General features: G+C 30.2%; 2 protein-coding genes and 1 pseudogene across 2 annotated transcripts; 1 reads left to right on the top strand and 2 right to left on the bottom strand.

The window, feature by feature from the left end:
• Nucleotides 1–82: 82 nt before the first annotated feature.
• Nucleotides 83–2,170, bottom strand: LOC112599942. Its single transcript, XM_025347074.1, has 2 exons — nt 1,977–2,170; nt 83–958 (listed from the first exon to the last, which is right to left on the bottom strand). The coding sequence occupies exon 2, from the start codon at nt 951–953 to the stop codon at nt 420–422; it is 534 nt and encodes a 177-aa protein (XP_025202859.1). The 5' UTR covers nt 954–958; nt 1,977–2,170; the 3' UTR covers nt 83–419.
• On the top strand, nt 1,343–1,730 carry LOC112599944 (annotated as a pseudogene).
• Nucleotides 2,171–5,939: 3,769 nt separating the features above from the next.
• On the bottom strand, nt 5,940–7,689 carry LOC112599943 (lipopolysaccharide-induced tumor necrosis factor-alpha factor homolog). The gene is made up of 3 exons (XM_025347075.1): nt 7,417–7,689; nt 6,324–6,471; nt 5,940–6,132 (listed from the first exon to the last, which is right to left on the bottom strand). The coding sequence occupies exons 1-3, from the start codon at nt 7,457–7,459 to the stop codon at nt 6,027–6,029; spliced, it is 297 nt and encodes a 98-aa protein (XP_025202860.1). The 5' UTR covers nt 7,460–7,689; the 3' UTR covers nt 5,940–6,026.
• Nucleotides 7,690–17,250: the final 9,561 nt, after the last annotated feature.

The following is a 17,250-nucleotide window of genomic DNA, read 5'->3' as shown; positions in this document are numbered from 1 at the left end:
ATGTAGAGAGTTCGATATTATTATTATTATATCGTTGATAACATTTAAAACATAAAATACCGTTTTGAGACTGGAGGCCCCGTAATTTGCAGGTGCGGACAGGGGTCCGCCGGGAAAATCCCGATTTCCCGATGGGCCTATCCGCCCCTTGTCAAAGCAGACTACGCACGAGTGTCGCGCGTGAAACACGATTTGAAAATCTGAACACAATGCGTATCATCAATATTACACTCGACGCCCCCCCCCCCCCCCCCCAACGGTAGTCGGTAGGTACGGGCGATTTTATCGTCGTCGTACGACGACTGACGACGAGTGTGTTGACCGTCCGCGCGGACGTATGTACCGCACAGCTCGTCCGACCGCGCCGTTATTGCCCGCCCGTGCCTACGCGGTCTCGACCGTCGCGTCGCGCACGTCCATCACCTGCGGTTTCGGAACGTGGCGATCGGTAGGAAGTACCTGCACACGGTCCGGTAGAAGTGCCAAGTGAAGACGCGTCCGGCGTAGGCGACGCACTGTCTGACGAACGTGTTCGGGCGTTTCGGGGCCGCCGTCGAACCCTTGGCACCGGCGCCGCTTCCGCCCAGCTTCCGCGTCTGCGCCGCCGACGGGAAGACGGCGAAGTCCTCGGCCGACGGCGGTGTTGTGGTGGCGTCGTCGTCGTCGTCGTCGCACACCGTTTCCAGTGTTTCCGCGAGAAACGACGGCCACTCGCCGGAAAACTGTTTGCCGTACGCCGTCAAGTTCACGTCCTGCGGCATCGACCGAAACGTCCATCGTCCGCTCAACCGTTCCAGCGGGCGCGAGACGCGCCCCGGAGACGCCGGTCGGCACACCGCCAAATCCAGCGTGTCCGCTATCGTCGGCGGTGACCGGTGTGCGTCGTCGTCGTCGTCGTCGGTTTCGAAAAATTTTGAGCGCCGCCCGCTGTTGGTAAAGTCGACGTCGTCCATTATTTCTGTTCGAACGATACGATATTATGTGACGGCTTCAGGGATGTGAATAGGTATACGTAATGTAATAATATAAAATTGCAGCGTTAACGATGTACAAGTGATGTATATGTTACGGGTAATGTTAACATTTGGATAATGTCGACATTAGCCAGTCAACATTGGATACTTAATGTTAAAAGTGAAAACTGAATTCTATTTCTTTATACCAAGTGAGGCCAAGTGTAATCTACACGTATAATAATTTTATATTTTATCGATTGCACATTTAGATCCGTCTATCTGTAGATTATTTGAATTACGAGTTTAAAGCTAATCGTAGGTATATCTGCTATAATATAGTGCAGCAGTACTTTATCTTACCGATAAAGTGAACAATATATATATGTGCGAGAGTCTCTTTACCGGATGTCGACAGAGGACGATCAGACCTGAGAAATATTATATTTGCAGTTGTGTCTATTGAGGATGGGCAATATTATAAACTTGGCAATAAATATGGTACTTTGCCACAAGTATACATACACCAGAAATCAGTTTAGTGTTTGTCCGTTGGCTTTAATACCGCTTGATGAGGTGGTACATGTAGAAAAATCATTGAGGGAAATTGCGAGTCAAATGTCAGATGGTGGTGGTCAAGGATATAAAAGGTGTTCATGTAAGGGGAAATGTGACACCAATCGATGTAAATGTAAAGCATCTAGCATTTTGTGCAATTCAAAATGTCACGGAAGCATGCCGTGCAATAATAAAGGATAACACATTATGTATATCATTAGTGGGTTACGTTGTTAAAAATTAAAATTATATTAAACTCATATTATAATTAATATTATATATTTTATGGTTGTTGTCTTAAATATAATTAATATTGTTAATAATTTAAATTAATGCATCTCATGTATGATACATTTTTATGGTTGTTAAGACATTATCCAAAAGCTCTTGGCCAATGTAATATTACTCGGTTAATGTTAACATTACCCGTAACATACATACGACTGTAAAACTACACCTACTTACCGTTTCAAAATATATTCACATTAGTTTAGGAAAAAATTGTGTCCAAACACGCAGGTATTGATACTAATAATACACACTTGCACGAGATTGAAAAAAACGAGACAATTATCGTTTATGAATAAAATTGCATGTTGGATACCACGCGACAGACGTCGAACTACAATACAAATTAAAGATTATTGTTATAATCATTATTACCATTATTATTATTTTTTTTACAGATAATTTAAAATAACGATTATTATTATCATTATAAGTGTGCCGTGGTGACATTTCAAATATTATTTTACCACGGATCAATCACTATAGTAGGTTATTACTATTTCTATGTATATTAATACACTTTCTTCGTGTATTGTAAAATAATAATTTGTATATGCATTTTCTAATCGCTCTGAATGTCAATGATAATTCTATTAAATTACTTTTAAAGAATCCTTTGGTCGAAATCTTAATAATTACTTAATCAACATCATTGATGACTAATAAAACAATTAAAATTATTCAAGTAATCAGTAATTCTCTTTCAGCGATAATAGATAGGTAGTAGATGCATGTCAATGCATCACACATTATTTATAATATCGCAATAAAAACCTAATACCTATTTTTATATAGCCGAATAGATAAGGTACTTGAATAGGTACCTAAATCATCAAATAAATTTGTTTTGATGACTAATAAATTTTGCTAAAATATTTGTTTCAAAAATTGAAATTAATATATTTATACTATTAATAATAGTTGACTTACGAGTTACGATCGATTCCTAAGAAGTTCATATAAATGTATTATTATCAGAATTAGTATTGGATAAAAAGAAATACGATTATCAAATAACAAAAATTTTAATTTATTAAGATGCCATTTGTAATTTAAATAAATAATTATATATTGCAATAAATTAAAACTCAAAATTCAAATTTGTAAAAACCGTGGAAGTTTCATTACTGTTAGTATACGTATTATTAAGCCTATCAGTTTGGCACATTTTCATTAGACACTGTAGATAATGATGATGGAAAAATCGAATTTAACGTTGTCATTGTAGATATGCCTACTTATAAAAAACTATTTTAAGCGGAGACGGTTTGTCCAGGGGGGGGGAGGATTTGGGAGGTCAGTTAACCCACAGTTTTTTTCTGAGGTTAATGTAGCCCTTCAAAATGACAAACTACATAATATTTTTTTTTTATTTGAAAAAAATATATATAATAATCAATATAAAAATTAAGTTAAATAATAATAATTTTTTTAATGTACACAGGCTTAAGAATGTTCCTATAAAAATTTAATTATGATGTTTAAGTATAGAAAAAGGCGATCATACGGCGAATTTCAAAGGATATCCATCATTTAAATCTCTCCGCAAATATCAATTCAGTTTTCATCGCATGCCACAAAAACCTAAAACCTCATATCCTTCAAATATAAATTCAAGCCCTAATCCTGGCTCTGAGCCCAAATCTTATGCTCATGCCTTATCTGGTTCCGAAAATAGCAATAATAACATTTCTGCAATCGAAACATTGTTATTAAAATTCTTCCTGAATTTCAATTCAATCATTAATCCACTTATATCCCTTCTTTCCACTGTTCTAAACAAAATTAATTTATCTTAGTCACACCAGCGCCACGTCATACTCGTACATCATTTCATTTTTCTTTCCGTATTATAAATTAATTTATTATTATTATCTTATCTTACTACTTAATACTTTATAACCTTATTTATCATTATCTTATCCATATAACTATATATACACTCTATTTTACTATGCTAATGCATTGTTCATATTATGCACATGTATATTATCTGTATTGTCTAAATTTGTTTATGTACATTAATTGTTGAGCCGTAATAGTTTTGTGCTAATGGCTAAATAAATAAATAAAAAAAAAAAGTATAGAAATAGTAAACATATAGGCAATGTATATGTATATTATAAACTATGGTGTATTATAGACGTGAAGACTGAATATTGAAGTATAAATAATGCGTACGAAATCAACTTAAATAATGAAAACACAATACATGTGACTGTGAATTGTGAATGCTGTGATACGGCAATACAGGTATTTACAAAACATAACCAATACTGTTGCTTATATAAATATAAAATATTGCATAATAGTACTTGAAATTTCTTAACTCTTAAGTATATTATTATATACAAATATGATGATATGCAAATTATATTAATTCAACCAACCGGCTACCGTTTTAATAAAAATATTATAAATATAGTATAAAATATCCTAGACTGACAAATCGTCTTCGCTCAGAATTAATGCATTATTTTTTGTATTGGATTAGAATCTAGAACCAACTTCTCTAGATCACATATCTATTGTAAAAATTGAAAGCAGTTATTGAAAACTAAATCAAAATAAATACACCTCAAATAAATGTATACAAATAAAACAGTAAATATGTATAATCCTTTATTCTTAAAATTATTTAAATACTCCAGATAAATGTATTAATTGAATATAAATTTTAATGCAACAATTAATTAATAATACCTTAAGTTTATAAAAAAGTTAAAATTTTTATAAAGTTATATTAAATGTTGGTATAAAAATGTGATGAAAATACCTAATTAATAAGGATAATCGCGAGCTACTTTGTAATACTAGTTGGTTAAAGTTTCTATTCAGTGACCTTTTGTAAATAAGGCAGTCCCACAGTACTAAAATCCTGGGTACGCCACTGGGTTTGTCATACTATGAACTATGTAATATGTACATACTACATAGTATATACATCTAAGGATATTTAAATATTTATTTGTATTAACACTGGTAGGTTAAAAAAACAATTATTAACAATTAAAAATCATGTAAATCGTATAATACTTAGATTTCCGTATTATAAAATGTAAAAAATCGCAAGTATCAATTGTCTAAGCTATAGCAGTGTTTCTCAAAGAGTGTGTCGCGACAACTTGGACTTTATATATATATATATATATATATATATATATATATATAAACAACTTATAATTGGAAAGTAAATAATATTTAATATTAATCCAGTGTGTCATGATTTATAATAAATAATAATAATGTGCCACGATGGAAAAAAGTTTGGGAACCATTGGTCTATACTCTATAATATAGACTTAAAGTAGCTTGAAAGAGTCTAAATTCTTCAAGCTACAATTAAAAAAAATCCCGAATTCCATATTGATTAAAATATATATTTTTTTTTAGTTAAAAATCAAGCCTGCGAAGAAAAATAAAAATATTAGGACTAACTATAGAGTACAAAAATTAGAATTTGGAAAATGGTTGTACTACGTTTTTGGATTGACTTTTTGGAATTAATCCTTAATTATATATTTTAAATTATTCGGAATTCGATATTAGGATATACCTAAAATAACTAGAAATTCAATTCGTTCTATGAGATTTTATTTGGATTTGGGAGTTGTCGGAGAGATTTTTTTGCAAATTATTTGTTTAACTATAGCCATATGTGTATTGTTTATAGTCAAGTCTATACAGACAAAACGAGCGAATGTAATGTAATATATTATAATTATATAGATACCTATACTAGCTCTACTAATTTTTCTCAAAGTGTGAGTTTAATCAAATACAAACCGCTCACCTTGGAATATGAAAACCAAGATAAAAGATAAGTAGCAATTACTATTTAAATATATATACATAAATAAATAAATAATAATAGGTACGTATCTACTACATTGATATATTTTTTTATCAGTTGACATTTTTTTACGGCGGTTCAAAGCTATGTGCAATAATTTAAACTCTTCATTAAATATAGGTAACTACGTATTTATAAGCATAAAAAAATTATTTGCATACCTACTGCTCATTTATTTTAAAAATAATATTTTAAAAAGAACGTTTTAATTTTAGTAGCTTTTTTATAAAATTGGTTCTACTTATAAAAACTGATGGCTTTATATTATATTATATTTTATTGTATTATTATTATAACGTTAAAATTAATATTTATTTATTTTAGAAAACACTTCGAACTTCACATTATTTTATTACGTTAAGTATATCTATAGTTTATGGTCTGTACTGTCCTAAATATGCGTTACACTTTGGGCACGTGTGGTCGACAATATTACACGAGTCCATGCAGCAAGGAATTAAACAGCATCCACAAAAAAATCTAAAAAAATATAATATAATTATACGTACATACATAAAATAAAATACTATTCGCTTAAACAATAAAAAATGTTTGTATTCTGCAAGAATAATAAAATACTTGATAATAATTCCATTCACATATAATTATCGATTGAAAAATCGATACATTAAAATAATAATTGTTTAGTTTTGATTTGATTTAATACTCACCCACTGATAAATAATAGCATACAACTCCACCAAGCAGCAGCTTTTGCTTTTCTAGAAGTATTGGTAAATACTAACTGTCCGCATGAAGAGCATGTAGTTTGGACACTAGTAGGGCCGAATGGTGCTTGATATGCAGGGGTTTGAACACCTAAACAATCACAAATAAATAAAAGTTAATCTATTCTTATATGATTCTGTTCTAAAGTTATAAGTTATAACTTAAACAATACATTCACTTGCAGAAAATGTTTAAATAAATATAATATTTCATGTAATTTAAACAGGGTAGAATTGTCTAAAAATTATTATAATTTGTTTTTAAATTGTTTACTTAATTATAAATAATTAATATAAAATCGTATTAAGTTTAATCTATATCTACTTATATTTATCTATTCGATACGATACCGAAATACTCACATTTTTCCCTATTCCTCAATTTTATAAAAAATGAATTATAAAAGTTCTTTTTGAGGAAAGATTTTTATTTTTATAATATATATATATATATATATATATATAAAGAATTTTATAACGATATTTATTTCATGATGAAGATGTTAATTTTATCATTTGTAAGCATAGAATAATATTTTAATTAGCTTTTGCACATTATAGACTCATGCGTTGTACAAAAAAGGTAGGAACAATTGTTAGTGATTACTTACATTACCGACGACTCCACGTCGCGCCACTGTTGATTATTGTTACTTTTTAGGGAGGTAGTGTATTTTTATATTTGGTTTTTAAAACATAAGAACCTTGAAAGTTTTCTATAACAACAGGAATACATACTATGATGGAGACCATCGGACTTAAGCGCTTAGAAAAATACCATGATATGTGAACAAATATATTTATGATTTGTAAAAGAGCCGAACAAAACGTAGCTTATACCATCAAGTAAAACCACTAAGACCTGGAATACGCCGAGGAAGGTCCTTAATACTTAGATAATTTAAACATAAAACATATTATTGTTTTTTCAATTTTTATAAAGTTATATAAATAGCCAATAGGTATATAAAATAATAAACACGAAAAAAAAATTATTACATTAATAACAAGTTAGCCAAGCTTGGTTTTTACTTACATTGAACATTTTGATGAGCTGGAACTGTTAATTCCGGATACATAATTATCTGCGATTACCGTGTTAAAAACAGATTAAATAAATAAATTTAATAAATGTGAAATAAGTAAATGTAGTATGTACTAGCTGTATTATTTTAACAATATTATGATTTATTATCAAAAAATAAAGTATTATATAGGTACTTAAACGCGTGGTTACTGAACGCGGAATAACTATGTCAATATAGAATGAGTAACGGATCGTATTTGAGTGCGTTAGTCACAAAATGATAATTAGATGATTCAGTGACGCCAAACCTATACATGAACTGAAGCGATGGCTTCAAATAATAAAGAGGATGGGTGGTTTTATTTGTACGAGTGTTTTTGTTTTTACATTACAATATATCTATACAAAATAATTAAATAAATAACTAAAGTTATTAGTTATTAGAGGTAGACAACATATTATTTCCTAATCCATTTACCAAAATATTTTGATTTTGTTTCACTTAAATGCATAAGACTCGGCGCCACTGAGATGATTGATAAGTGATCGCATACGTATTTTACTATAATATATTGCATTATTTTTATTTATTTGTTATAGATTCTTAGTAGAAAAATGAGCATAGTTATTTAATTTATTTAATGATATTGTGTGTTTTTTACTTAAATTCGTGATAAGTAATCGAAAAATGCATAACTGATTTTTAATTATGAAAGTGGTTTCAAATGATAAATTGGATCTGTGTTAAATATGGTACTTTAGAGAAGTCAAAATGAAAAATTACATTATTCTGAAAAACAATCGGGAAAAAATGAAGAAGAAATTGTAAAAAAATGTGAATTTTACGCAATTCTAGTTTTTGACAAAATTGATTTTGTTTTTCTTAGTATAACTTAAATTTAACGAAATAATTGAAATTTTCACTAGATGTATATATGATCATTTTCTATGCATAATATAACAATATATAACAATACACATACAAGATACCATTTTAACTATTTTTATAGACATCTAAGAATTTTTGACATACACAATGCACAATTTCTTTTTATTATTATTATTATTTTACAACAAAATTAATTTCCAACTATAAATTGTTGATGGAATTTATAGATAAGGTATCAATAATCAAGATTATATACGAGTTAATCAACAACCATTATATTCAGTCGTTGAAAAAACCATGGATGCTACTCGGATGTGTCGTAACAAAAACCACGGATGTAACTATAAAACAAAATATCATTTAAGGATGCAGTTTGAATACGCTGAACCAATGACATCAGAGTCTTAAGCTTCTGAAATCATACATATAGCCATGCGCAGATTTCAATTTCCGGTCGAACCTGGATTAATTAATATATTTTAGTACTTGAACAGTGTCCCTATAATCTTTTTTCAGCACATTGATGTAGATTCAAATTGTAAATTAAAAAACTGTGTAAATAAAATCCAATTAAATGTAGACACAACATTATTGTGCTAATTTCTAGACATATATTTTAGAAGTTAAAAATAAAATGATATAAATATAATTATGTATAAAAAAAAAAAAAATACCCAAAATTTAAAAAACTTGGTTTATTGAACAAAAAGTTGTATATACATAATATAATAAAATATAAATTTAATTATTGTAATAATTTTGATTAAAGCATTATAAATGAATTATTTTATTTCTTATATTTTCTTATATTTCTTTTATTTTCTTATTTATTAATGCTAGATGTAGGTTATTTTGGTTCTGTAAACATTAATAATAAACTATTAAGTCAGTTTTGTTGTATAGTATTCTAAGCCATCTCGTTGGAAGTGATTCCATCAACGTGTAAAGTATATATAATTTTATTTAGTGCCTTAACACTTATAAGTTATAACTATGTAAAATATGTATAATTGTTAAACATGTTTAAAGACTTCTGGGCAGCTAAAATAATAAAGCCCCAATCGAAAAATATTCTGTTTAATTAGAAGATTTATTGTACATAATAAGCAAAAAATTAATAACATAGTACCTTATTTTAAAATATATTATCATGTATGCTTGAGTGTAAAATAAAACGTATTTTATTTATTTTTATAGAAATACTATTACATAAAATTTAAAACACTTTATTCAATTGTCGTTTGATAAATAATAATAATAAAGGAAACAATTTATGATTTAAACAGTATTGTTGTATTTAGTTTATGGTTTGTAGCCCAAAAGCATCACATTCTGGGCATCTATGTTGATATTTGGCAAGAGTCTATGAAAGGTATAAGACAGCATCCAAATACATCTAAAATATATATAATTGTACATCATAAATAAATATTTCCTATTTAAAAAAAATTTAATTTGTAAAATATTAAATAATTATAAAACAATACATGTTTACAGTGTGATCACAATGGTTTTAAGTAACCACTAATATTTTGACTAGATGACCTGGTTGAATAGTTGTGAAATCTAAGAAATACCTAATGAAATTAACAATAATTGATCATCAGATAGAAGTAAAATATATTATTTATTTGGCAACCACAAAGAGCTACTATGATACAACATAAGTTTATAAGTAAGATTACCATTTATATATATAATATTTATTTATTTCTTATAGTGGCTGCAATTTATTAAATCCATTACTGTTTACAGTCATATGCAAACTGTTTATTTTTAGAATATTTTCATCAGTTTCAGAGAGTTAAATCAAATAATATTTTCGAAAACAACTAACACTTATTTTAAACAAACAAAAATGAATAATATCGATAATCAAACAATTGTTATTATATTATTTGGTCCACGGCCACAAGGTAAATTATTATAATTGTTACTACATAAATTATATTTATTAACTATAAAAGATATATGTGGAGGTTGAACTCTAAAACTCTCCCCATCATTCATATACAGCCTTTGTATCTTATATGATCTAGATGTAATCACCTACTAACTAGTACCTATTATGATCACGAATCACAAAATACAACATTAAGTTACTTTATAGATTATTGCTGTCATCAAATAATAAATGAATAACATAACTATTTTAAGTGCTCATAAATATTGCATAGCCAAAATAAAATATGTTTTATAATATAAATTAACTTAAACAAAAATTTTATTTTTATTTTTATTTATCTTATTTTAAGAACCCGACAACTAAGGCCATCAACTAGATAGGAACATAGATTTTGTGTCGGATTTGTTTAGGTTGACCAATCTGCGTATGTGTGTATCATGGATTCGTCACTAAAGTTGTGTACACATACTGTTGGTGACGGTAACGTAACGTAGACGTGTACCTATCAGTACAGATGCGATCGAAAGGCGTAATATCGTGTAACAAAGTTGATGCGCAATGAAGTTCATCGCGTTCCAATAGTTGTCGGAAAATTCGAATCGCGTCGAAAATGTAAGCTAGGTTGAGTTACGAATGGTGTCTACGTTACGTTACTGCAAATGTTACAAGTATGTACGGAGCTTACGAACTGGGTTCACCCATCCCAGATTAATGATGCCGGCGATGCTTGATTTCAAAGCACATAAGTGGGTTGTTGTGGCCAACCACCGCGCCACACCAGGCCACTTAATTAACTATTGTAATATATTTTAAAACAAAATGACCATCCAGTCAAAATATTGGGTGTTACCTGAAAACGTGATTACACTGTATAAATTAAATTATTTTCCTTAGATCAAATTTATTATAACTTATAACAATGAAATTTAAAAGTTTTGTTTTAATACTTACCCAACCACACACATCAGAAGACTACTCAACCAAGCAATAGATTTATAATTTATTGAAGTAGTTGTATGAATTTTATTGTTGCATGAATAACAGTAAGTATATGTACTTTCAGGACCCATCGGTTGTAGTGTTACAACTTGAGGTGATTGTAGTTATAAAAAAAGGAATAAATATTAATATAACATTTATGTCTTCACATAGACACACTAATTCAAATAATATATATATATAATATAATATGTCATACTTTATGGGTATTAGTATAATAATTAATTAATTAATTAATTAATTTTTGTAGTGAAAAGTAGGCCACTTTATAAAATTAACTCCATATGTACTATGGAATAATGGAATACTAAGAAAATTAGAAGAGCAATTTTTTACAGCTATAAATTTTTTTTTTTTGTTCATTATATTTAAAGTGTGTCAACATATTACATGTTATTATAAGTTTATTAATACAATTTAGAATTTATTTTTATGTTTGGTATGGATGATCAGAAGATATGTGATACGTGCGTTAATTAATTAAGGAGTGGAAGTGATGAGGAGTGGAGTTTTGTTTATTAGGGTTGTTCGAGCAGCTAGGAGGGGGTTTAGGATTAATTTTAACTCGTTAAGGAAATTTGTGACGATTTTTAGAGGTTGATCGGATGGTGGTGTATTCGCTGTGGCTTCGTCATATGAGGTTTTTTCTTTTGGGTTTGAGTGTAGCGTATCATGCCCACTCCTGTGAAGTGCAGGTGGTGCAGCTTGAGTTTGAGTGTGTTGATTACCTCTTTTTGTTGTTTTGGTTTTGGATTTGATGCGGCTTAAAATTTTTTTTAAAGTTTGGCATCCTTTATAATTCGCAATGTGGTTTCCACCACACTTAGCACATTTTGCTGGTTCCTCCAGTTGTTATGTGCAGTTTTCGGTGAAGTGTTCAGCTCCACATTTCACGCATCGCGGATTGCGGTGGCAGTAGTTGCGTGTGTGTCCATACTTTTGGCAGTGATGACATTCGGGAGGACCAAGTTGTCTCTTTGTGTATTCGAATTTTATTATTGAGTTTAATAATTTGGTGATTTTGAATATTTCATGATTATTGTTGTTACGAACTAGGATGATGTTAAATAGTGGAAGTGGCAATTTGTTCGTACTGTGTGTTATATTTGTAATGCTGATTACTTTATGCCCGAGGTCGTCTAGACAGTTTATGATATCTGTGGTAGGAGTGGTGTGATGGAGGTGACGTAGTACCACACGGAATGGTTGTCGGGAACGGGGGAGATAAAAATAATATTCCTGTTCGATTTCCATTAGATATGAATTAATAGCCATGAAGTCCCGTGGGGCGTCACCGTTTTCAGCCAAATTCGACCTTCCCATTTACCGCCAAGTCCGTTTACCACCAGTACAATAATATATATTTCCTTTATCCATCAACACAAACTTCAGTTTCTATATTTTGGTAACTCCTGATTGAAAGAATTAAAATATTACATAATATACCTATATAATATAGTTTATCACAGATAATAATATGGTCACACTACGAAGCCAAATTTTAAAACGACAAAAAAAAAAAAAAAAAACCAGTATTTAATTGATCAGTATAAAAGGGGAGAAATATGCCGATATACTTTTGTAAAATCAATAGCGTATAACTATAAGAAATAAATAAAATAAATAAATGTTTGACTGTGATGTTGTTTTGTACGTCGTAATATAGACTTTTTTGTAATAACATTAAACAATATTCTATATAATTTTAATTTTCTATTTAATTTTAATTTATAATAATTTTAATATTAAGTATCACTTGAATATATTTTTGTAAAATCATTTATTTGATTAAAAATTGAATACCTAATTATTTTTTTTATATAATATTTTATATTTATTATTTATTATAATTTTATAATTTTTATTTATTTATTTTTATTTATATATTTTAAAAATCATTACCAATTATTAATAACTCTATTTGTTAACATGTTAAGGGGTTACCAAAATATAGAAACTGAAATTTGTGGTGGTGGAAAAAGGAAATATATATTATTGTACTGGCGGTAAACGGAAAGGTCAATTTTGGCGGAAAAGTAGATCACCCCCAGAAACGATTTATAATATTCGAGATAAGTTAAAAAATTTATCAATGTATAATAGCAATAAAAATTAGTAGTTACTATAGGTTATTAGATTATTGTGGGTACCTATTACCTACTATAAATTAAAAATTGTATTTTCTAAATCACTCATGTTGTTTATAAGAGACATATATAGTCATGTTTTTTATATGTTTAGAGTAAACAATAAATACAATTTAATTGATTGTCGACAGACTGAGATCGTGATATTATAATATTATATAATGTATTAATGTATGGTTTCGTGTAATCGTGTATATATTTAGGTACCCAACTGTTATTATCGCTCACGTGCACCACTTCTAAAAAAATTAATAATAATATCTCTAATCGTCATAGCCGATAATCTTGAATTAGAAATATAAATATTAAATAATTTAAGACTAAAAATAATTGATAGTACTGGAAATAGTGGTATTATTTTAAACTAAATAATAATATTATAATGATTGAAAATATAATAGTTAATAGAATCGTGTTTTAAGAAAAAGATTTGTAAAAATTTTTTAAGAATAATCTCTTTTCTATCTAGATAAAACAGATTTTATCTGTATCTGTATTTAGATGTATTTTAATTTATTCATTTCTATCCAGATATATTTTGAGTTCAGATATCTTATCTATGTCTAGATACAAAAATATTACCTGAGCACAACTCTGTTCATTATGTAGCGTTGACGGAGGCTACGATGCCCGTGACATACTTCGGTCTGTATTCGGTGACGGCTATACCGACAATGAGGACTGCGTGACACAGTCAATGTACGATGTACTCGATGACAGTCCCAATGCTACTGCATAAAATATTGAGTTCCTTTATTACGCAGTGCATACGAATACATATATTTAATATTTATATAGAAATAATTTGCGTATTACGTATTTTGAATTTTCATACAACATTCATGTTAGATAATAATATTTTGATCTGTACTAGTATAGCAGAAGGCCGTTTAATGCTACATAGATTTTCCGTGTACATTTACACACTTGTATGGACGAGATAACTTCGCAAACTTAAGTTCCCAACAATTCGATGACTTAAATGTTGGTTCTGCTGCCACAAAAATGAAATTTTTGCCTCGGTGTAATTGTGATTTTAGGATTACAAATGAGTTAAAAGGGACAATGGAGTATTGGATATAGAATTTGATGAAATGGCCTATTTTACTTATTTTTATGCAACTCGGCAAAATTCAATACGATTCAAACCCACAACTTTGTCTGAAATTAGAAACTTTATTGCAATACATATGATTATGGGTGCTCTAAAGATGCCTAGAGTACGCATTTATTGGGAAAAAGAAACCTATATAAATTTAATTGCTCAAACTCTGCCAAGAAACCGAATTTTCAGTGTTCTTACACATTTCCACATTATAGACAATATGGAGATTACGAAAAACAATAAAGATAATTTTTTTTAAATTCGCCCTCTTTTTGAAATAATTAAAAAAAGATGGTTAGAAATTCCAATTGAAAGAAACCTATCGGTTGATGAACAGATTATTCCGTTCAAAGGACATTTATCTGTAAAGCAATATATTCGCGGTAAACCAGATCCTTGGGGAAAAAAAACATATCTATTATGCGACCAAAGCAGTTAAGTTTGTAATTTAATCTTACACCAAGGAAATATGATTGAAATCGATGATGATTTAAAAAAAAATTTTGGTGTAGATGGTGCAGTTGTTTTAAGTTTAACGGAAAATCTGAATCCAAAATGTCATTATTTTACAATGGACAATTTTTTTACATCATTAAATTTATTTTACACTTTGCAAAAAAAAACATTTACGCGACTGGTACAATACGTACAAATCGTTTCAACAATCCATCATTTTTATCGGATAAAGGAATGAACAAAATTGGGAAGAGGGACAATATTTGAAATAAGTTCGAACGTTCCAGATGTAAATCTAGGACTAGTCAAATGGTATGACAATAAACCCATTAATTTATGTTGAAATGTTGTGGCTTCAGGAAAAGTTGATACGATAAAAAGATGGGACAGGACAAACAAAAAATTTGTCTACATCGTGCGACCGGAAATAGTAGGACATTATAATAATACAATGGGAGGTGTAAACAAACATGATCAGCTCGTAAGTTTCTATCGACGATTTATGAAATCGAAAAAATGGACACTAAGAATGGTTAGCCATGCGTTTGATATGGCAGTCAGTAACTCATGGTTAGAATACATCAATGACGCAAACCAATAAAAATAAAAAATAAAGATACATTAGATTCACTTGGATTTAGGATAAGGTTGATCAAAGAGTTGATATTATTGAGGAAAACTGTAATTACATCTTCGAGAAAAGTAGCATGCCCATCGTTTAGTACACCCCGAATCTTCAGAAAAAATTATTTTTGATGACTGAAGAACACGCCGCGAATACGCGTTTTCTGAAGGCGACGGCGACGGCCTCGAACGGAATTCAGGGACACGCGGCACACGCTTGACTTGCAAAAGACGCATTCTGCGCGATGAGAAAACGCGCGGACGCGAAAAAGGTCTCTAAAGGCCAGAAAACAGGGCAAAAAGCGGAAAAACGGTACGAAAACATTGAAAACAACAATAACGACTGATAACGATAACGGTGGGAGATAACGACGGTGAGACATATGACATAAACACAGAACAAATTTTAATTTTTCAATTAGTCGAGACACTATACCTATCGGCCCGTGTGCGAACTATTCTTCGTTTTATATTATAAGACTAGCAACGGTGAAATTCGCTGTATGTGAATACCCTAGGTAGCTGAAAATCGTTTGAAATGAATTTCCTAGGTAGGAAACAAGATTTTAGAATACAGCAGTTAGAAAAGTCTAGAACAGTGGTCAGCAAATGGCGGCCGTTATCATACGGCCCACGAACAAATTTTATCCGGCCTGTAGATAAAGAATAAATAACATATATTTAATAATATAATATGTTCTCATTACATCCTATTTTAAAATAATACCCATTAAATATTAGAAATTTGTACTTAAAATTTTAATGGCCCGCATAAAATTTTCAGATTTCTAATATGGCCTTTCAAAAATATTAATTAGTGACCTCTGGTCTAGTAGGCAAAACCAGTGATAACGACGTTTGAGATATTGGTGGCTCTACACTTTGGCGGTGTCGTTTTAAACGCGTAAATAATAAAAGTCCAATTCGAGCGTCTAGTGGTCGGTCATTTCATTCAATTCACAGGTGTTATACACCTTATCCCGTAGCTTGTTACGAAAATAGCAATTGAGTGTCTAGGTATCAGCCATCATCCGGAACGGTGAAAGTCGATACCTAACAGGGCAATCCGACTTCAATGGATTGGATGCATTTCCCGTGGCTTTCCCGATGCTTTTGAGTATGAAAAATAAATAAATACACTACGAAACGGTGTTTAAGTGTTTAGATAATTCAGTCATTGCCCAGTGAATATCGATACATGACAGGGCAATCCGCCTACGGCGGATTGTGATACCTCCTGACGTTATGCTGTTCAGTACGTAAAAAAGTTGAAGTCGAATCGAGTTCTCGATCTTCAAGCTATCACCATTGATAATCCAGTTAAACGCGTTTAAACCTCCCAGATAGGTGATCCGACTACGTCGGATCGTTGACGATGTGGGCGTAAAGGGAAGATTAAAAAGTATTATGGAAAATACATGTCAAACGTTAAGCGAGTTTGTCATCATCAATCAAGCAATATAAAATTAAATGTGTGAGATCAAATCATTATTAAAATTTGAAAAATATTTTATGAGTAGCAGTGTAAGATTGGATATCAAAAGGAAAATAGAAATTAATAATGATCGAATTAAATGAGAAAAAAAAATGCAAAATGCAAAAAATAAGTATATGCAGTTTTATTTGAAGCCGCCTGGATTACGCCAGAACGGGATTCGAACCTGCCTACCTAACGTTGGGGGACCTATCCTAACACCTATCGACTACCGTTTGAGTT

The sequence above is a fragment of the Melanaphis sacchari genome, unplaced genomic scaffold, assembly GCF_002803265.2.
Source record: "Melanaphis sacchari strain LSU unplaced genomic scaffold, SCAv2.0 Contig56_pilon_pilon, whole genome shotgun sequence".
NCBI classification, from domain to species: Eukaryota; Metazoa; Arthropoda; class Insecta; order Hemiptera; family Aphididae; genus Melanaphis; species Melanaphis sacchari.
The sequence above is the reverse complement of the archived record's forward strand: the minus strand, read 5'-3'. Positions and strand labels throughout refer to the sequence as shown.